This window comes from Loxodonta africana, chromosome 16, assembly GCF_030014295.1.
Source record: "Loxodonta africana isolate mLoxAfr1 chromosome 16, mLoxAfr1.hap2, whole genome shotgun sequence".
In the NCBI taxonomy this organism is placed as follows: Eukaryota; Metazoa; Chordata; class Mammalia; order Proboscidea; family Elephantidae; genus Loxodonta; species Loxodonta africana.
This window is the reverse complement of record NC_087357.1, coordinates 79,321,291-79,344,536: the sequence shown is the minus strand read 5'-3', so window position 1 is coordinate 79,344,536 and position 23,246 is coordinate 79,321,291. Positions and strand designations below refer to the sequence as shown.

The 23,246-nt window shown below is 41.5% G+C and overlaps 1 protein-coding gene across 4 annotated transcripts in view; it reads right to left on the bottom strand.

Moving 5' to 3' along the window:
* Window positions 1-23,246, bottom strand: part of ZNF485 (zinc finger protein 485) — a 33,453-nt gene that overhangs the window by 9,107 nt on the left and 1,100 nt on the right. For 2 of the 4 annotated variants that reach the window (XM_064269812.1, XM_064269810.1), the window contains exons 2-4: window positions 6,845-9,509; window positions 6,371-6,466; window positions 1,689-1,838 (exon numbers count right to left, since the gene is read on the bottom strand). In XM_064269812.1, the coding sequence (XP_064125882.1) occupies window positions 1,689-1,838; window positions 6,371-6,407 (187 nt within the window). In that variant the 5' untranslated portion in view covers window positions 6,408-6,466; window positions 6,845-9,509. The remainder of the gene's footprint in view (window positions 1-1,688; window positions 1,839-6,370; window positions 6,467-6,844; window positions 9,510-23,246) is intronic. The other 2 variants (XM_064269811.1, XM_023547142.2) reach the window with 2 other exon arrangements.

The following is a 23,246-nucleotide window of genomic DNA, read 5'->3' as shown; positions in this document are numbered from 1 at the left end:
TACAGCCAGAATGCTCCTTAGAAGCAAGAATGGCGAGACTTCGTCTCACATACTTTGGACATGTTATCAGGAGGGACCAGTCACTGGAGAAGGACATCATGCTTAGTAGAGAGTCAGCAAAAAAAGAGGGAGATGCTCAAGGAGATGGACTGACACAGAGGCTGCAATAATGGGCTCAAGCGTAACAACGATCATGAGGATGGCACAGGGCCAGGTAGTGTTTCTTTGTGTTGTGTGTCACTATGAGTCAGAACTGACTTGACAGCACTTAACAACAATCACATACATGTGCCCAACTGTGACGTTTTTGATTAATTCCATCCTTTTCAAGTTTCTTGCACCAAAGGCTTACTTCCTTTCTTTTTTATTTTGTCACATTCTTCTATGATTTTCCCTTAAGTTTTAAACTACACCAGTGATATATTTTCATCGTAAAGATTCAAGTAATGCAATAAACTACATAGATGGGGTACTATGCCATTACTCTATGACTTGGCTTTTTAGATTTCCTCCAACTTTCTTTTTTAACTATCATGGGATCTTTCAATTGCTACATAACATTCCATAATAACTACATACTGATATACATTTAGGTTCTTCCCCCATTCCACTAGTCCAAACCCATACAATGAATATCCTCACAAGTGTAAAGTTCTCCAGGATTACAGGCACACAGAATATTTTTATTGAAAGAGCAGTTTTTTGAATGTCCCCTCTTTGACGTCAAAAGGAGTGAACTATTCTAAACGATTTACCACACTAATTACATTTGACAGATCTTTGTTATGAATTTTCTTATGCTGTTTAAGTGCTGAACTTTGGGGAAAGGCCTTCCCATGTTCATTACAATCATAAGGTTTTTCTCCAGTATGGAGTCTCCGATGTTCAACAAGGCTTGAGTTCTGTCTGAAGGCTTTCCCACATTTCTTACAGTAATAGGGTTTTTCTCCAGTATGAATTCTCTGATGTCCAACAAGGTTTGAGCTTTTTGTAAAGGCTTTCCCACAATCACTACACTCATGGGGTTTACCTCCACTATGAGTTTTCTGATGTCCAGCAAAGGATGAGCTATACCTGAAAGATTTTCCACATGTACTACAGTGATATACGGTTTCTCTCCTGTATGCATTCTTTGATGACTAATAAGAGTTGAGCTCTTCCTAAAGGCTTTTCCACATTTACTACACTGACATGGTTTCTCCCCCATATGGATTTCTGATGCTCCAACATGGTTGAGTTATCCCTGAAAGCTTTCCCACATTCATTACATTTAAAAGGCTTCTCTCCACTATGAATTCTCTCATGACGAGTAAGGGCTACGCTCTGAGCAAAGGCTTTGCCGCAGATGCTACATTTGTAGGGTTTGTGGCCAGTATGAGTTCTCTGATGACTTTAAAGGACTGAATTCTTTCTGAAAGTTTTTCCACATTCACTGCATTTATGAGGTTTCTCTTCAGAATGAATTCTCTTATGATTAATATATGTTGAGTGCTTTTTGAGGAATTTCCCACATTCAATACATATGTAAGGCTGCTTGTCTATGTGAATTTTATGATGATTTAAAAGGGATGAGCTGCTCATAAAGGCCATCCCACATTCTTTACATTTATGGGGTTTCTCACCAATATGATTTCTCTGGTGGTTAATAAAAGAGGAATTATATTTGAAGACTTTCCCACATTTCTTACATTTATAGTGCCTCTTCTCTGTGGATCTTCTGTCCTCCCAATCCAGACTTCTTTCCATTATGACACTTTTTGTTTGCTCTCCCAGAAGAGATTCTTCAGAAGTATTTTGCTTTAGAGTTGATATCTTTGCTTCAAACCAGTACTCCTGAACTAAAAGAAAAATTTTGAAAATTCAATTGTTCTCTATGTTGAAAATCTTAAAATAAGCGTTGCAGAAGGATAAGGATAATTCTACATAACCAAGGGTTATGTAAAATTAATGTGTCCCACATGCAATTCTTGCTAAGAAAGATAGTAAGACTAAAGATAGGAGAAGTGAGAAGGAGTCTAAAAAATCGGAAGAAAGTTATACTACAAATAAGGTATTTAAGGAATACAAAAAATATCTACGAGTTAGGAAGGTAAAACAGGAAACAGCCAAAAACAAAGAATAGATAGGAATGTGAAGGATGATCAGAGAATAAACACAAATTTGGGGAGAAAGCCAAGTTTCACAAAGCAAAAGTCATGATTACTACAGCAGATTCCTATAGGGTGACTGGTGTACTTGAGAACGTTACAATGTCCTCAAGAACTTGAGAATTAACATTTCTCTGTGACAATTTAACTGCGAATCAACATTTAACCATCTGAGAAGAAAATTTTAAAAGTATTGAAGGAATCAAAACAGTTGCCAAGCCAACAACATTTTAGCGTAACCTAATCTAAGTTTTAAACGTATCTTATAAAGAGCATGCTGATCAACAGGTGAACTATGTGATTTTTCTCTAGCTGATTACAAAAGTACAGACACAAGATGCAAGAGAGAGTAGGCAAAAGGGATTCTTTCAAGGAGGGTCTGCAAAACAAATGGAGCCAAACTTGTGGTAAAATCAACAATCGTTCAATTATTTTACAGAATGGATACTTTCTTTTAAAAATAATTTTTATGGAGACACCCCAAAAGTATGGCCCAGACACCCTTTTAGCTCAATAATGAAGTCACTCCTGAGATTCACCCTTCATCCAAAGATTAGACAGGCCCATAAAACTAAATGAGACTAAATAGGCACACCAGCCCAGGGGCAAGGACTAGAAGGCAGGAGGAGACAAGAAAGCTGGTAATAGGGAACCCAACGTTGAGAAGAGTGTTGACACGTCATGGGGTTGTTAATTAATGTCATAAAACAATATGTGTGCTAACTGTTTAATGAGAAGCTAGTTTGTTCTGTAAACCTTCATCAAAGTACAAAAAAGATAAAAATAACTTTTATGCATACGTTTGTGCAGGTGTCCATGTTTATATATTCTTATATATTTATATCTATCAGTCCAGGGGAAATTCCATAAATCAGAATTAGTTCAGACTAATTTTCTTCAGGAAAACCAAATTAGAGGTGAAGTCTGGTGAGAAATAGCCCAGATCCTTCAAATGGGCTTTAATGGAATATGTATTTAATACATAATGATGACACTAGAGAAAATTTCAGGATACTGATTGTAACGGTAGATGAAGGCAAATTAGTCAGATAAGGAGAAAGGCACACACACAGATACCTGCTCCATGACAAAGGCGGCCCTGAAGGGCAATGAGGAAAAGAAGAATTTGCATTGGCACACTTTTTTGGGGAAAAAAGTAAACATGAACCTTACTTCATACCATGCACACAAATCAAATTTAAGAAAAAAGTAGATAAAATGTGAAAGACCAACAATAAAGCTTCTAGAAGTTAACACAGGAGAATGCCTTCATGAAATTGGGGAAAGGAAAGATTTAATAAACAGGATACAAAAAGTATGGACAAGAAGTGAAAATATTGTTAAATTAGAGTTCAATAAAATTAAGAATTTCTGTTTATAAAAAGACAATTAACAGTAAAACTGCAAACCACAGAGAAGGGGTAATACTATATATGCAATCAACAGAAGGCTTTTTGAGTAGCTACTGCACAAAGATGATATGCAATGGCTAATAAACATTTGAAAATGTCCTCACTATCATTAGATATCTGGGATATTATCTGAATATTAAAACCACAACACACTACATACCCACCAGAATGACTAACTTCAAAAGACTGACAACACTGAGTGTTGCCAAGGATATGAAATAATGAGAACTCTCACACACTGATGGAGGAAGTATAAATTGGTACAAAACTTTGGGAAACAATTTGGCATATGTTGAAGACTTGAGTATCTTATGAAACAGAAATTCCACTGGCATATGCCCAACATAAATGTATCCACATATGAACCAAGAGATATGTATAAGAATGTTCACAACAGCATTCATAATAGTCCAAACCTGGAAACATCCAAAATACCTTTCAATGGTACGAGATAAACTGTGGAACAGTCATATAATGAAATATTCTATATCACTGGTTTCTAAGTATGGTCCCAGACCAGCAGCACCTGCATCAGCTTCACCCAGAAACTTGTTAGAATTCTTAAACCACATTCCAGACCTATTAAATAAAAAAAGTCTGCAGGTGAGGACTAGTGCTTTGTATTTTAAAATTCATTCTGATGCATGCTACAGTTTAAGAACCTTTGCTCCACAGCAAGGAAAAATGGATGAACTGCACAAAATGTTGTGTGTAATAAGCCAGACAAAAATACTACCTACTATATGATTCCATTCATATAAAGTTGAAAAACAGGCAAATATTAACTACAGTGTTAGAAACCAGAACAGTGATGACTTCAGAGGGGAGGGAAAAATATGCATAAGGACTGGAAGGTATCTAGATATAACTACTGAACAATGTCTTAAACAAATGGTACTTGCAAAGCTGGATTTCCACATGCAGAAAAATGAAACAAGAGCCATATCACATGCCATACATAAAAACTAATTCAAAATGGATCAAAGACCTAAACATTAAGTCTAAAAATCATACAGTTCTTGGAAGAAAATATAGGAGCAAAGCTTTGAGGCCTAATTTTATTGAATGACAGATTATCAAACATGACAATCAATGCACAAGCAGCAGAAAACAGATAACAGGGACCTCATAAAACTTAAATTTGTTCATCAAAAAACTTTATCGAGAGAGTAAAGATACAACCTATACACTAGGAAAAAATCTCCAGGAACGATTTAACTGATAAAGGTCTAAAATATATAGAAAATTTCTATGATGTAACAACAAAAAGACAACCCAATAAAAACTTGGCAAGAGCATGAAAAGGCACTTCACCACAGAAATGATGCTCAATGTCATTAGCTATCAAAGAAATGCAAACCAAAACTACAATGAGATACCATGTCACTCTCACTAGGATGGCCAACATTAAAACAAAACTGTAAAATAACAAGTGTTGGAAAAGGTGTGAGGAGACTGGAAAACTCATCCATTGCTGGTGGGAATGCAAAATGGTACATCTTGAAAGTACAGAGGAAAAGAACGAACAAATCTGTCTTGGAAGAAGTACAACCAGAATGCTCCTTAGAAGCAAGGATGGTGAGACTATGTCTCACATGCTTTGGACATGTTGTCAGGAGGGATCAGGTCCTGGAGAAAGACATCACGCTTGGTAAAGCAGAGGGTCAGGGAAAAAAAGGAAGACCCTCAACGAGATGGATTGACACAGTGGCTACAACAATGGGCTTAAGCATAACAATTGTGAGGATGGTGCAAGGCCAGGCAATGTTTCACTCTGTTGTACACAGGGTCTCGATGAGTGGCCGACTCAATGACACCTGACAACAACACAAAGGATATACAAAGTATAAATAGAAAAAAATGAGAACCAATAGCAAAGGAGAGCAGAGAGACAAGAAAGACAAGACCATTGAGAAAAGGGAAGAAAATGCTTTCCCATTAGTTTGCCAAAAATAACACTATCTGACAGTAAGGAAACGATGCTTCGGTTTGGAATCTGTCCCTGCCACTACGTGATCTTGAACAAAAAACATACGATCTCTGATTCTATTTTCTCTTTTTTAAATTGAAAAATTACAGCATAGGTTTCTAATCTATATTCCTATGAAGCTCAAAGTCAATTAAAGGGAAAAAAAAACTGGATGGACTAGAAACAATTCCAAAATTCGTCATGTGGGTTTAGCCAATGGTTAAACCAAAAAACCAAACCCATGGCAGTCGAGTCGATTCCAACTCTTAGCGACCCTGTAAGACAGAGTAGAACTTCCCCAATTGGGTTTCCAAGGAATGGTTGGTAGATTCGAACTGTCAACCTTTTGGTCAGCAGCCAAACTCTTAACCACTACACCATCAGGACTCCAGCCAATTGTTAGGTGTCCAAAAAAAGCTACAAAGGTGAGATACAAAAAACAGTGTACACAGCCATTTAACAAGCTAACCATGCGAGAATCTGAAAGGAATTGAGAATGGACAGAGGGCAGAAATGATCAAAAGATGGCCTGAAGAATGCCTTAAAACAGAGGGGGAAAAAATGCGTAAAAAGACTGAGGATTTCAAGGCAGGGAGTCATGTGCCTCAGGCCCTTATGAATGGAACTGCTCTCCGTAAGACTGAATGAGAAAAATGACACGTCATTCAACATGTTGTTGTTGTTGTCATTGTTAGCTGCCGTTAAGGATGATATTAAAAGAAGAAACTAGTGTCATGCCCCAGCCCTTCTGTGCAGACATAGGAGCTCTAGAATGAGCTCTCCTTACTAAAATCCCCAACCTGCTCTTCCTCACTGTTCTCTGTGAAATGGCTTTCACTCACCTGCACAGGTACATGATGGAACGTCTCGAACCTCCATCCGGGGCTCTGCCCCTTGCTCCAACTGGGTGATTAGTTTGGGTTTGGGAGACAGAAGTCCTATTCATAGAGAAAAAGAACGTGACTATGCTTATAACCACAAAGAGTCATCCTAGACCTCACTCTCAACTTAGGGGGTCTACAAGGAGCAAGGACATGTCAAGGAGGCCTAGAAGGTAGTGTGAAGGGTGTCCAAATCATGTAGTCATAGAAAATACATGAAGAAAAGTCAATTAGAAACCCAGGTCCTCCTTGAGGATGAGAAATTTGTATTTTTGGAAGCAGATGAATCGTGGCATAAAAAATTTAGAGAACTGGGCTAGCTCACACGACAAAGCTGCCTAACTCTGTATGGTTCTGAATTTTCTGAGGTATGGAAGGGGCATAAGCTTAAAAAAAAAAATCGCTTAAGAATTTTAAATACCCCAAATCATTTACCCTGTGAAAACACAAAGTTGCCCAGCAGACCCACTGTAAGTCAGGGAGAAAGACAGCCTTATCTGTGGACACCAGATTCCCATAGTTTTCCAGCATCACGTCTCTGTACAGGATCTGTTGAGTAGCATCCAGGTGTCTCCATTCAATCTGAGTAAACTATATACAGCTAACTCCCCAAACGTCAGTGATCCCTGCAAGCCAAACCCAATTCTGTTCTTCCAGGAATCCCAAAGTAGACAGCCAGGAAGGCTTCGCTGGAGAAGAAAAGCAAGATGTTCAAGGCCAGCTTTCTGAAATTTCAGACTGTGTTTACAGGGAAGGGAATGAGACACCATTAACAAAAGGACCAAGAAGACAAAGCATAGGACATACTCAAGTAGCCGACTTGTTCCACTGGAATAAAGAATCAAAAGAGAAGGAGCTGGGGCAGGGTGAGGTCTGCAACCCCTCACTGTAGCCACGCTGCCCTCCTCAACATTCTTCCAACATGCCCACTATGCTCCCACCTTAGCCTGGCATTTGCTCACCCCTCACTTCATCGGGTCTTTGCTTAAACGTTACTTCATCAAAAAGGTCTTCTCTTTTCTCCTCCCCCATTCTCTACCACTCTCTATCCTATTGTTAACTGCCATCAAGTCGACCCTCAACTTATAGCAACCCCGTGCACAATGGAATGACACACTGCCTGGTCCTGCGCCACCCCCATGATCGGCTGCAGATTGGACCGTTGCAATCCACAGGGTTTTCGTTGGCTGATTTTTGGAAGTAGATTACCAGCCTTTCTTCCTAGTTCATTTTAGTCTGGAAGCTCTGCTGAAAACTGGTATCATAGCAACACACAGGCCACCACTGACACGGGTGGTGGCGACACATGAGATGTACTGGCTGGGAACTGAACCTGGGTCCCCTGCATGGAAGGCAAGAATTTTACCACTGAACCACCAATGTCCTCATCTCTAGCCAGGTATCCAGCTTTATTTTTCTTCACAGCGTTTCTCATTGTCTGGCAGGAGAGGTTTATATTTACTGTCAGTATTCAAGCATTTATTCAATCAACGAATAATACAAAGTCTGAAAGACATACTTTATCCTAGAATTTACAGTGACCATGGTCTGATTCTGGGGCAGATTACTTAAAATCAGAATTGCCTTTTACAGAAGCAACTTAATATTTACCAGCACAGTGCTATGATCTAAGGTATATATCATCGCTTTGAATTTCCACATCTGTGTCAGGCATTACGGAATCTATTTTGTGGACAAGGATACCAAGGTTGAGAGTTGAGAGAACTTGATCAAGGTCACAGGACTGAGGAGTGGAGTATAAAAGGCAGCTATAAAAAGTGGTAACAAGGCTATGAGCAAATTGGAGATAATAACTATTAACATATTAAAAGGAAAAAATGGGTAAGCCTAAAAAATACATATGCGAAGATGTTTCCAATAAAATAATTTGTTTTGTTCAGAGTGGTAGGAATGTGGGTTATCTTTGATTTTTAAAATTCTCTTTGTTACTGTCAATGTGCATAATAAAAACAAGTCATTTTAAAAATATTCAAATATTATTTGTTTATTCCTTTCAAAATGCTCATTACTTCCTGTCAACTTCCCAAAGTCCTTCAAAACCCAGTTTTCTCCAGGATAAAGGCATTCTAAACCCTGAATATTTCCAACTTGCTCTGGGGTCAGTCTGTTAGTGTCTTCACTCCTTTTTCAGGGCATTCCCCTAGCCACACCCCATCCTCCGTAATTGTGCAACTTTCATTTATTTTCAGGAAGAGCTAAGATGATCACCTCCACCACTCCACCGCGCCCTGAAGACTTCAGAACTCTGCCTTCCCTGTGTCCTGTGCATCACTGATACTTTAGCTTCTAGGTCTCAGGATGCTAAACATGTCTGTTTTTCATTCTCTGTGAATCTGCAAGGTCCTTGGGGGCAACAGCTACACCTTGCTTATGAAGTATTCTTCAGTTTCTAGCACTCTAGAAAGTATGGATAGCAATAATCTATTTGGTGGGTGTTAGGGATTGAACTGTGGAATCCTAACCTCTATATATGTGGATGTGATCCTATTTGGAAGCAGGGTGTTTTTTGTTATGTTAATTAGGTCATGTCACCGTAGGATATCTGAAACCTAATTATTTCTGAGTTATAAGGAACAGCACAGAGACGAGCAAGCACAAACGGGGAAAGATAAGTGCTATACCACATGACCATCGCTAAGGAACCGAGGAATGCTGAAATAGACATGGATCTTCCCCCAGAACTGACAGAGAGAGAGCCTTCCCCTAAAACCGGTACTCTGAAATCGGGCTTCTAGCCTTCTGAAGAGTAAGAAAATAAATTTCTGTTACAGTAGCACTAAGAAACTAAGACAGTGGATGACTATGTGGAGAGAAGAAGGCATGAAAAGACGACAGTGGGGAGGGGGCCTTTCTCTGTAGAGATGGACCCATCCAGGATTGGTTCAGGCATCTTGGTCCAAACTCCGTGCAGAGAAGTTTCAGGGCAAGAGGCATAAACCCAATCTCCCTTCGAAATACATGGTAATTTCTCAGGAAAAGGGAAAATCAAACTTGCCTGGATTTGGGCTCTTGGTAGTCTTGGGGCCATGTGTCTTGACTGTTCACCCAGGCAAGGGCAGACAATCTTGTGCAAGTCATTCTGGGGAAAAAGAAAGGAAATATGAGGAAGTCCTCCCATGTCCTACACTAACTAAAACTTACCACAAGCTGGATGAAACTAATCACTGCCCTCCCTACTCCCTATAAAGGTCACTAAAAAGGTGAAGGTAGTTAAGCTCAGGAAGAAAGCCCATCAAACTGTTGCCTGGAACCTGGCTTTGAGTCCAACCTTGCAGCACCCTCCGGGCCAAGCTGAGGCTGTTAGTCAAGCACCTTCACAGACGCGGATGGAAAGTCTCACGGGTGACTCAATGTTTGAGGCCTCAGCACAAGCCTTTAAGCTCCCTATGATGTGCCCATCACAAGTGAAGAAAATATTAGCTCCAGATGATGAATACTGCATAGCTCCTGAGGGTGGGACCCTGCACCACCTTCCCTCCTCTCCTACCCCAGCTTTTCCTTGACCTGGCCCTCAGGAAAGAAGGGGTACAGGCAGCTGAGGTCTCAGCACCCCAGCCTGGTGGCTGCTGCTCCCACACCTAGCCAGGTGGTCCAAGTAGGGCTAAGCCACGTACTCAGCGGGGAAGTGACATTCCACAGGGACCCCAGCCAACACAAACCCCAAGCTATGCAGGACTCACGCCCAGGAGGGCACAGTCAGAAATGGAAGTGGCCACCTCTGAGACCTCTGGGGAATGTAGTCTGGGAAATACGCCGGTGTCTTAGTGTCCCCATTCTGGACACACACTGGTATTACCTTGGAATCTTTAAAAACCAGATACCTTTCTTTCCTTTGGGAACCTGATCCAGGACCTTCGTTTACTTATATATGGCTAATATTTACTGAGCCCTTACACAGCAGATATCATGCAGAATTTTCACAGCCAAGAAAAGCACAATTATTTCCATTCAGTAGCTATGAGATCTGATATAATGTAATCACCTAAATGATGGTATCTGTTATGAGCAGTCAATTAGTTGAAAGAGAGTTTCCTTGGGTGTATGGCCTACATCCAATATAAGTGGACTTTCCGGCAAAGCTCACTGGCTTTTGCTCACTCTGGATCCTGCAGCTGGCTCTTGTTCATGTGTCTGCCAATTCTTGGGACTTGAGCTACCAGCTTAACTACCCATCTTGGGATTCGTCAGCCTCCACAGCCTGTGACCCAGAGGTCTGCTGTCTGACCTTCCAATCTTGGGTTCACCAACCTCTGCAGCTACATGAGTCAGGAGAAGCAACCAGCCTGACCCATGTACTTGGGACTTTCCAGCCTCCAGAACCACAGGAGCTATTTCCTTGATATAAATCTCTCTCTATATATTTTTATATGCTGCACTGGTTTTGCTTCTCTAGAAAACCCGCCTAAGACATTTGGTACCAAGAATCGTTCTACAGAAACAAAACTGTAAGGATGAGTTTTCTAAATTGGTTCTCAATTCTGGTTAGTCTTAAAGATGTTGATGACTCTCCTTCCAGGAGTAAAAACGAACTGCTAATCCATGGTGTGAGGTGGCAATAGAAATATGCAAAATATCACCACTAACAGATCAGGTATTGGTGAGAGGCAAGGCTCTGGGCGATCGGGTGTTTCATACCTTTCCACAATTTTGTCATAATGAGAAGTATAAGGAAGCTGGTTGGTTGGTCCTACTTTCGCTAGGAAAAGTGGCCCAAACGACCATAGTCTCCACCCGTCACATTATCTTCCCTCTTCCAGTCTGCAGCTATGACCTCATGGGGAACTCCTTATGATCGGTTGACGGAGGAAGAAAACACTTATGCCTGGTTTACAGATGGTTCTACATGACATGCAGGTACCACTTGAGAGTGGACAGCGGCAGCACTATAGACCCTTTCCGGGGCCTCCCTGAAGAACAATGGTGAAGGGAAATCCTCCCAATGGGCAGAACTTCCAACAGTGCACCTGGTTGTTCACTTTGCTTGGAAGGAGAAACGGCCAGATGTTCGATTATATACTGATTCACAGGCTGTGGCCAATGGTTTGGCTGAAAGGTCAGGGACATGGAAGGAACATTATTGGAAAATTGGTGGCGAAGAGGTATATGGATAGACATCTCTGAGTGCTCCAAAGTGAAGATATTTGTGTCTCATGTGAATGCTCACCAACGGGTGACCTCAGTAGAGGAGGATTTTAACAATCAAGTGGATAGAATCACACATTCTATGGAAATCAGTCATCCTCTTCTCCCAGCCACTACCGTTATTGTCCAATGGATTCATGAACAAAGTGGCCATGGTGGCAGGATGGAGGTTACGCATGGGCTCGGCAACATGGACTTCTACTCACCAAGACTGACTTGGCTACAGCCACTGCTGAGTGCCCAATCTGCCAGCAGCAGAGACCAACACTGAATCCCCGATATGGCACCATTCCTTGAGGCGATCAGCCAGCAACCTGGTGGCAGGTTGATTACACTGCACCACTTCCATCATGCAAAGGGCAGCATTTTATTCTTACTGGACTAGACACTTATTCTGGATATGGATTTGCCATCCCTGCACACAATGCTTCTGCCAAAACTACCGTTTATGGACTTACAGAACGCCTGATCCACCATCATGGTATCCAACACAGCATAACCTCAGATCAAGAGACTCACGTCGCAGCAAATGAAGTGCGGCAGTGGGCCTGTCCTCATGGAATTTACTAGTCTTACCTGTTCCCCATCATTCTGAAGCAGCTGGCTTGACAGAATGATGGGATGGCCTACTAAGACACAATTACAGTACCAGCTAAGTGGCAATACTTTGCAGGGTTGGGACAATGTTATCCAGGAGGTTGTATATGCTCTAAACCAGCATCCAACACATGGTGCTGTTTATCCCACAGCCAGGGTTTATGGGTCCAGGAATCAAGGGATGAAAATGGGAGTGGCACCCCTCACCATTACCCCTAGTGACCCACTGAAAATGTTTACCTCCTGTCACCGTGACCGTATGCTCTGCAGGTCTAGAGGTCTTAGTTCCAAAAGGAATGCTCTCACCAGGAGACACAACACTGATTCCATTGAACTGGAACTTAAGAATATCACCCAGCTACTTTGGGCTCCTCATGCCTCTGGATCACAGGCAAAAGAAGGGAGCTATTGTATTGGCTGCTGTGACTGATCCTGATTACCAAGAGGAAATCAGATTGATAACGGAGTTAAAGAAGAGTATGCCAGGAATACATGAGATCCCTTACAGCAGCACCTCTTAGTACTAACATGTCCTGTGCTTAAAGTCAATGGAAAACTACAGTAACCCAATTCCGACACAACTACCAATGGCTCAGAACTTTCAGGACTGAAGGTCTGGGTCACCCCATCAGGCAAAAAACCATAACCAGCTGAGGCTAAAAGGGAATATTGAATGGGTGGAAGAAAGCAGTTCTAAGTACCAGCTACAGCCATGTGACCAGTTACAGAAACAAGGACTGTAATTGTAAAGAGAATTTCTTCCTTGCCTATGTCCACTGAGTACTTTTGTTTTTTTCACTCATAAGATGCAAACAGAGCTAGTGCATTCTCAGTTGTATGCATATCGTGTCATGTTAGGCGCAAGTCTGACTCTATAATTGTCTTTGTATAGAAACGTGAATGGGTGCGAAATTGGCAAAGGGTTGACTGTGATAGTTAAGGCTGTGTGTTAACTTGGCTGGGCAGTGATTCTCAGTAGTTTGACAGTTATGATACAGTTTGGTAAAACTATGCAATGATATAATCACTTCAATAATGAATTCTGATATAATATAATCATTTCTATCATGAGATTTGTTATGAGTTCAAAGAAATCAATTGAAAGGGAATTCCCTTGGGCATCCAGCCCACATCCAATACAGGTGGACTTTCTGGCAAAGCTCACTGGCTTTTACTCACTCTGGACCCTGCAGCTGGCTCCTGTCCATCTGACCTCTGGTTCTTGGGATCTGAGCTAGCAGCCTGCCTGCCGAACTTGGGATTCATCAGCCTCCGCGGCCTGTGAGCCAGAGGCATGCTGTGTGACCTGCCAATCTTGGGTTCACCAGCCCCTCCAACTACATGAGTCAGAAGAAGACTCCAGCGTGACTCACGGACTTGGGACTTTCCAACCTCCAGAACTGTGTGAGCCATTTCCTTGATATAAATCTCTCTCTATATATATATTTGGAGAAAAGGCCTGGCAAACTGCTCCCTTAAAGCTTACAGCCTAGGAAATCCTATAGGGCAGTGCTACTCTGTCCTATAGTGTTGCTATGAGTCAGAATCGACTCAGTGGCACACAACAACAACAAGAGAACTATGTGAACCATTTCCTTCATATAAATCTCTCTACATATAATTTTATGCTTCACTGGTCCTCCTTCTCTAGAGAACCCAGCTTAAGATACTGTGCATTAGTTCACCTGCCTTGGAAAACAGATATAAACCCCATTGCTGTGAACCTCAGTACCACTATTTAGGTAAAAGGGCTTCTACAAAGGTTCATCACCATATTGTGAGCTTCTCAAATAGGACCTACAAGGCCTAATCAGTGGTAAAGATGATGAAAGGGGGATGGACCAACGTCCCAGAAGAAATCCAACAGGACCATCCAGGGTTGTACCTCTCACCCATCCTCTTCTCCCACCAGTTTCTTGCATGGGTTCTCAGATCATACATGAGAGTCTGCAGACAGCACAGAGCAGCTCCATGTTCCCAAGTTCATCATAAGCTGTCAGCTTTGCCATGAATGCGCTGCAGCTAAGGACTGTTGATGCCGTGGCCTCTCCAGCTCTTTTCCTCCACTACCCCTCTGCACCAGCCCCAGCCCGCTATGCCTCATGACCCTAGAACCTTCAACTTTTCATTGCAACAGTCTCTGAGTGCTGCACCAGTCCTCGCAAACTTTCTGTGCTTAATTAATAATGATGCTTCCTCACGGAATTTGGGTTTGAACTTTCCCAACGTGACTCTATCAGTGATCTACTAGAGTCTTCGTGGAATAAGTGGAGTATATAATGAACATACCAAAATAAAGGACATCTGTGTCTATGTATAGGAGCCCTGGAGGCATGGTGGTTAAGAGCTCGGCTGCTAACCAAAAGGTCAGCGGTTCAAACCCACCAGCTGGTCTGTGGGAGAAAGATGTGGCCGTCTGCTTCCACAAAGACTGGAGCCTTGCAAGGTCACAGATGCTCCACAGACATATCCAAACTCCCTGAAGAACCATATTGCTGGGCTGAGGGCTGTGGGGACCATGGTCTCAGGAAACATCTAGATCTACTGGCATAACACAGTTTATAAAGAAAATGTTCTACATTCTACTTTGGTGAGTAGCGTCTGGGGTCTTAAAAGCCTGTGAGCAGCCATCTAAGACACTCCACTGGTCTCACCCTTCAGGAGCAAGGGAGAATGAAGAAAACTAAACATACAAGGGAAGGATCAATCCAGAGGACTAATGGACCACATCTACCATGCCCTTCACCAGACTGAGTCCAGTACAACTAGAAGGTTCCCAGCTATCACCACTGACTGCTCTGACAGAGATCACATCAGAGGGTTCTCGACAGAGCTGAAGAAAAATATAGAACAAAATTCTCCACTCACAAAAAAACACCAGGCTTACTGGCCTGACAGAGACTGGAGAAATCCTGAAAGTATGGCCCCTGGACACCCTTATAGCTCAATATTGAAGTCACTCCGGAGGTTCACCCTTCAGCCAAAGATTAGACAGGCCCATAAGAGACAGGCCCAAAACAAGACTAAAGAGGCTGAGGTGGGACCAAGATGGTGGAGTAGTCAGATGCTTCCGGCGATCCCTCTTACAACAAAGACCCAAAAAAACAAGTGAAATGATTATATTTAGGACAAGCTAGGAGCCCTGAACATCAAAGGCACAGTCAGAAAACGGCCTGAGTGACAGGGGAGGGAGAGACAGGTTCAGAAGCAGACAGGAGTTGCTGGACCTGAATCGCAAGGTTCCCTCAGGCACCATTCCCGGGAGCGACTGCAGCAGGCTGGTAGTAACATTTGGCCATAGTTCCCTCAGGGAAAAACAGCCAGCTGCACAGCCTACTCACACCCCGGAACCAGAGAAGAACGGTGCTCTCAGCAAAAGCCAAGTAATTGTGTATATTTTACCACACCGTCCCTTGCCCCTGTCCCCAAGCCAGCTTCATTGGCTGTCAATTTCCCTGGGCCTCAGATATGCCCTGCTAAAGGCCCTGAGCCATTCTCCCAGCCTTGGAGAAGGAATAAATTCAAAATTGGGGAAAAAGATGAATTTGCTAGCTCCACTAACCTGGGGAGCTCAGGACAGACACAGCTCCTGTCCAGGCATAAAAGGTCCATGGACTTTGAATACCCTTCCCCCCTGCATGGACCTGTGTGGGCCTATTTCAGGAGAACAGGCCCCTGTTGGCAGACTGCAACCATTTCAGCTGTGCAGTGGAGAGGTGGGTGTTTGATGTCTGACACCGCTTTCCATATTAAACAGGGTCCTCACCTACCCACATCAGGGGCCTAAGGGCTGGTAGCTCCACTCAGGTCACCCAACCACCCGCGACAGGGGTCCAAGGATAAGTGGTACCTCCCAGTCACTACAACCAAAAGCACTGGGTACCCATGGTCCGTCTGCAGAAGCCACCCACCTGTGCACTCTAGGGAATAGAGACGCACTTTCCTCATAGACACTCGGGGGACGGCTGTCAGTCCCTTGCCTTGTTCAGAGTATGACCCCCTGCTGTAACCAGATAGCTGTGCCTACACCAATCACTCCTGCCCCTCTAAGACTGTAGGACAGAGCCTGTACCACACACTTGATAACCAACTACCTGGACACCTGAGCTGAATCCATAAAGAAAAGTGAAAGGACTCCTAAGCTGATATACCTGATAACAGCTGCAGCCACCTGATGACAAGACATTAGAGCTTCAAAGGTGAAAATAATCAAGCTTGCTCACTCAAGCAACCTATTTGGGCATATCAAAAGGAAACAAAGCAAGAAGCTAGGATACAGTAAGCAAACATAAAATAAACTAATACAATAACTTACAGATGGGTCGGAGACAAAAGTCAATATCAAATCACATAAAGAAGCAGACCATGATCACTTCAACAAGCTCTCAAAACTAAGAATCAGGGGATCTTCTGGATGAAGGTGCATTCACAGAATAGCCAGATGTGGAATACAAAAGATTAATATACAAAACTCTTCAAGGAGATTAGGAAGGAGAACATGCAATACACAGAACAAGCCAAGGAACACACAGATAAAGCAGCTGAAGAAATTAAAAAGATTATCCAAGAACAAAAAGAAAATTTAATAATCTGCAAGAATCCATAGAGAGACAGCAATCAGAAATTCAGAAGATTAACAATAAAATTACAGAGCCCTGACAGGGAACACAACAGAGAACCCCTGAAGGAACAGGAGAGCAGTAGGATGCAGACCCTAAATTCTCATAAAAAGGCCAGACTTAATAGTTTGACTGAGACTAGAAGGACCCCTGAGGTCACGGTCCCCAGACATTCTGTTAGCCCAAGACAGGAACCATTCCCAAAACCAACTCTTCAGACAGGGATTGGACTGGACTATGGGATAGAAAATGATACTGGTGAAGAGTGAGCTTCCCGGATCAAGTAGACACATGAGACTATGTGGGCAGCTCCTATCTGGAGAGGAGATGAGAGGTAAGAGGGGGTCAGAAGCTGGCGAATGGATACGAAAATAGAAAACGGAGGGAAGGAATATGCTGTCTCATTAGAGGGAGAGCAACTAGGAGTATATAGCAAGGTGTATGTAAGTTTTTGTATGAGAGACTGACTTGGTTTATAAACTTTCACTTGAAGCACAATAAAAAATAAAATATTCTGCATCCCACCTTGGAAAGTGGCGCCTGGGGTCTTAAACGCTAGCAAGTGGCAATCTAAGATGCATCAACTGATCTCAACCCACCTGGAGCAAAGGGGAATGAAGAACACCAAAGACACAAGGTAATTACGAGCCCAAGAGACAGAAAGGGCTATGTAAGCCAGAAACTACGTTAGCCTAAGACCAGAAGCAACAGATGGTGCCCAGCTACAACCAATGACTGCTCTGACAAGGAACCAACAGAGAAACCCTGAGGGAGCAAGAGAACAGTGGGATGCAGACCCCAAATTCTCATAAAAAGCCAGATTTAATGGTCTGACTGAGACCAGAGTGACCCCGGAAGTCATGGTCCCCAGACCTTCTGTTAGCCCAAGACAGGAACCATTCCCAAAGCCAACTCTTCAGACAGGGATTAGACTGGACTATGGGATAGAAAATGATGCTGGTAAAGAGTGAGCTTCTTGGATCAAGTAGACACATGAGATTATGTGGGCAGCTCCTGTCCGGAGGAGAGATGAGAGGGGAGAGGGGGTCTGAGGCTGGCCAAATGGACACGGAAAGACAGAGTGGAGGGAAAGAGTGTGCTGTCTCATTAGGGGGAGAGCAACTAGGAGTATATAGCAAGGTTCATATGAATTTTTTATAAGAGACTGACTTGATTTGTAAACTTTCACTTAAAGTACAATAAAAACTTTAAAAAAAAGAGAGAGACGAAAGGGGCACACCAGCCCAGGGACAAGGACTAGAAGGCAGGAGGGACAGGAAAGCTGGTAACAGAAAACCCAAGTTCAAGGAGAAAGACTGTTGACATGTTGTGGGGTTGTTAACCAATGCCATAGAACAATATCTGTACTAACTGTTTAATGAGAAACTAGTTTGTTCTGTAAACTTTCATCTAAAGTTCAATTAAAAAAAAAAATCACACTGAAAAAAAAAGATTACAGCCTTGGAAACTCTATGGGGCAGTTCTACTCTGTCCTATAGGGTCGCTATGAGTCAAAATTGACTAGACCGCAATAGGTGGTTGTCTATGTATAACTGATTGTCGTTAAGACAGGTATGTGTGTCGTTATAGGATGTGTGTGCGTGCGAACCAAGTGTGTATGGATATGCGTGACTGGGAAGTACGTTGTGTATGAAACCAAAGTATACAGTGGGTGTACTCTATGAGCATGAGGGTATGAGGTATTAGTGTAAGAAAGTGTATTAAGTGTGTGAGGATGTGTGCACCTGGGGGGGGTAGTATGATGTGTGAATAAATGTGTGATGGTGAGTTTGTAAAACAGTGTGTGACAATGTACCAGTCAGCTATTGTCACGATAATGTTATGTACCAAAACACCCCAAAATATGGAAGCTTACAACAACAATCACTTGTTTCATGTCCATGAATCTGCAGGCCAGCTAAGGTCTGGATGATTTAGGCTGGGCATAGTTGGATATAACCTCAGGCCACAAGTCTGCTCCACTGTCTCTCATTTCCCCGGCACAAGTGGGCTTCCCAGGCAATGGGAGAAGCACCACAGAACAAGTTCAACCCTACATGCATTTTTAAAACATCTGTTCACATCACATCTGATTTAGGAGTTAAAAGGGGAGCCATTTTTCCCTGTCGTTGAGTAAAAAGAATGTAACCCAGCTGGAACTGGACTCACAAGGACACATTAACTGGGCCCTAGGATACAAAGACAACAGGTAGGACTATCTTGGAAAACATTTTTTAGGGAATGTTTCACATAAACAAATCTTAGAGCACAAAAGACCCACGTATTTTCCACTCTTACCTGTTTTAAACAGCAGGATTCGTTGGACCAATGAAGATCCTCCTGACTGTCATCACTGAAACTTGTACCCATGATCATTAAGAAAGACAATTCCAAATGTAGAATCACAGTGATTTGGCAGTTTTTAGCCAATCTGTGAAAGGGTGAGGGCTTTTAATAATTTTACTCATTTGTAATGCTAATATATACTAATGATGCTGTAAAATTCCTTGGACTCAGGCAGACATGGCTCTGGCAGCATGTTTGTCCATTTCCCACTTTTGTCTCTTGGAACATATGCCGCATAAAATCTTGCTTTTTGCTTTGCTATAATTTTGTAGTGATTTTACCCTAGGACACCCCAAGCAATATTTTATCAACTAAAGCAAGTGACATCGCCAAGCCCAGCATCAATGGGCCTGGAATTACATTCTGCCTCTAGTCCAGAAAACACAAATTTAGGTGGAAAAGAATTGTCAACAGGGTGAAAACTTAAAACAGGGACCTCCAGGCAATAAAAGGATAAAAAAAGAGAGTACTATAAACCACTCTACATTCATAAATTCAACAATTTAGAGTCCATAGACCAATTTTTTAAAAACTACCAAAACCCTATTGCCGTCGAGTCAATTCTGACTCACAGCAACCCTACAAGGCAGAGCAGAAGTGCCCCACAGGGATCCAAGACTGTAATCTTTACACAAGCTGACTGCCACATCTTTCTTCCAAGGAGCAGCTGGTGGGTTCAAATTGCCAACCTTTTGGTTAGCAGCGAAGGGCTTAATCACTGAGCCACCAGGGCTCCTCTTAAAAACCACAAATTACCAAAATGAAACAAATAATCTGAAGAGTCCTATAACCATTAAAGAAATTGAGCTTGTAATTAAAAGAAAAAAAGAAATCTCCAGGCTCAGATTGTTTCACTGAAGAACTTTACCAAGTATTATTATAAGAATTAACATCGATTTGACAAAATCACTCCCACAAAAAAAAAAAGGAGAAAACATTTTTCAACTCATTTTATAAGGCCATATTATTTGATATCAAAATCAGACAAAGACGGTACCAGAAAACAAAAACTACAGAGCAGTATCTCATGAACTTAGATGCAAAAATTCTCAACAAAATATTACCAAATCAAATCCAGCTATGTATAAAAAGGTTTCTACACCACAACCAAGTGGGATTTATTCCACATATGCAAGACTGGTTCAATATTCAAAAATCCATCAGTGTAATCAACCCTATCAACAAGCTAAAGAAGAAATATAATACAATTCTATCAATTGGGACAGAAAAAGCATTTGACAAAATCCAATATCTATTTATGATGATAATGCTCAGCAAACTACGAATACAACGGAACTTCCTAAAGTTGATAAAGATCTAAAGCTAAAAAAAAAAAAGCTAACATTATACTTAATGTTAAAAGACTGAATGCCTTCCCCCTGATGTTAGAAACAAAGAAAGAATGTCTGCTTTCACCACTCTTATTTGATACAGTGCTGGAATTTCTGGCCAGCATTGTAATGTAATAAAAAGATATAAAAGGCATACAGATCGGAAAGAAAGAAAACTTTTCCCTATTTGCAGAGGACATGATCGTCTACATATAAAATGTGAAGGAATCTAAAAATTTAACTTCTACAACCACTGAGTTCAACAAGGTCACAGGATCCAAGGTCAACAAACAAAAGCCAATAGTAAGCAACAAACACATGAAAACAATCTAAAGACACAATGCCATTTTAAATCTTTGCAAAGAAAATTAAATACTTCGGTAAAAATCTAACAAAACATGTACAGGATCTATATCCTGAAAATTACGAAATGCTAATGAAGGAACTAAAACCAAAAACCAAACCCACTGCAGTTGATTCTGACTCATAGTGACCCTATAAGACGGAGTAGAACTCTCCATAGGATTTCCAAACCATAAATCTTTATGGAAGCAGACTGCCACATCTTTCTCCTGCGGAGTGTCTGCTGGGTTTGAACCACTGACCTTTAGGTTAGCAGCCAAGCACTTGCCCACTATACCACAAGGGCTCCTTGAATGAAATAAAACAACGCCTAAATAAACAGAGGTATACCATGTTCATAGGTTGGAAGATTCAATGTAGTCAACAAAGTAAATCTCCAAATAGTAAAAAAAGATGCTTCCAAATTATATCTATATATTTAATGCAATTCTTATCAAAATCCCAGGAAGGGCTTTCGTAGACATTAACAATCATATTCTACAATTTATATGGAAAGTCAAAAAGAACCTAGAATAAAAGAATTCTGAAAAATAAGAATAAAGTGGGAGGAACCACTCTACCTGATGTTAACGCTTACTACAGGCTACAATAATGAAAACAGTGTGGTACAGGCTGATAAATGGGACAGAATACAGAGTCTAGAAATAGACTTGCACAAACATGCCCAACGGGTTTTTTACAAAAGTACAAAAGCAATTCAATGGAAGAAGGGTCTTTACAACAACAGTATCGGACAACTGGACATCCCAAGGCAAAAAAAAAAAAATGAAACTTGTCCTCAATGTTACAATTTGAAAAATCAATTCAAATTAGATTACAGACTTACATGTAAAATATAACAGTTCAAAAAAATAGGAGAAAAATCTTTAAGACCTAGGGATAAGCAAAGATTTCTTAGACTTGACACCAAATGCACCCTCTATTCAAAGAAAAATTGATAAACTGGGCCTCATAAAAAATTTTAAAAAAAACAACTTTTGGTCTGAGAATGACCCTATGAAGAAGATGAAGAGATAAATCACAGACTATGCGAAAAGGTTTCCAGACCTCCTATCTGACAAAGGCCTTGTATCAAGAATATAAGGGTAAGTCAAAAAGCACAGCTACTAAGGTTCTAGTTCATACATGCACACAGTTTATTCCAAACAAAATGTGTTTAAACAGGTCTCTGTGATCAGTGGGTGGCTACAGACAAGTTCTGTCAGTAATACACTTACTCTCCCTTAGGGCTAGCCTTCAAAAAAAGAATACTTCTTGTGTCATGGAAAAAAACAATTTTGAAGTCAGGGCTAATATCAAATTTTTAACAAAACTCAAGTGGACATCTTCCCAAATCACTGAACCTTTGCAACAAGTTTATGGGAATGCTGCCCCACATAAAACAAGTTTTTAGATGGATCATTTTAAGGAAGGTTGGTAAGACCTCAAAGATGAACCAAGAGAGGGAAGACTGCTCAGAAGGTTTCAGCAACAGTTTTTCGGTATTCCCAAGGGGTAATCTTCACAGATTTTCTTAAAGGACACAAGATGATCACAGGCACTTATTATGAAGAAGTTTTAAGAGAACTGGAAACTGCATTGGTGAGAATAAGGCCAAGAAAGTTGCACCAAGAAATTTTTTTCCCATCATGGCAATGCACTGCCCATTCTTCAAGGGCAGCAAGGGCTGTCCTATGAGAATTTCATTGGGAAACCTTATCCCATCCACCCTACAGCCCTGATCTTGCCCCTTCAGACTCAAAGAACTCAAAGAACATTAAAAAGGAACACTGAGTCCCTTGAATATACCAAAACTGCCGTTTTGATGTTATGTAAATCAGAGAGTGCAGAATTCCTCAGGGAAGGATTAGAGAGATAGAAACACCACCTTCAGAAGCATATAGACCTAGATGGAGGATGTGTTGAGAAACAGCAGCTTCACATTTTGATATTTTTGTTTAATAGAGGTTTCTATGAGTTTGTAGCAATACTTTTTGACTTACCTTCACATATAAAAAAAAATTCTCAAAACCCCGCAGTAAAAATAAAAGCTATCCAGTTAGAATACAGGCAAAAAGACAAGAACAAACAGCTCACTAAAGTGAAACCAAGGCACTAAATATCTATGAGTGGCTTAAAAAAAAATCGCAACACCCAACGCTGGCTGGCTCATTAGGATGCATGGGACGATTACATGAAATAAAAGTATAGTATTTGGCACATACATGCTAATTATTGTCCTCAATTTGTTAAAGGACACATACAAAACGAAAATTTTAGCTGGCATACTGTCTTCTCCCTTGCTAGACGAAGAAGTGTAAGAGAATAAATGTGTTATTGGACACCACTCAATCTGTGGTCATTTGTTACCGCAGCAACAGGAAACTGCTACACCAAGGAAGCAGGTAGCTATAGAGGAGAGATCCAGGCAACCGCTCC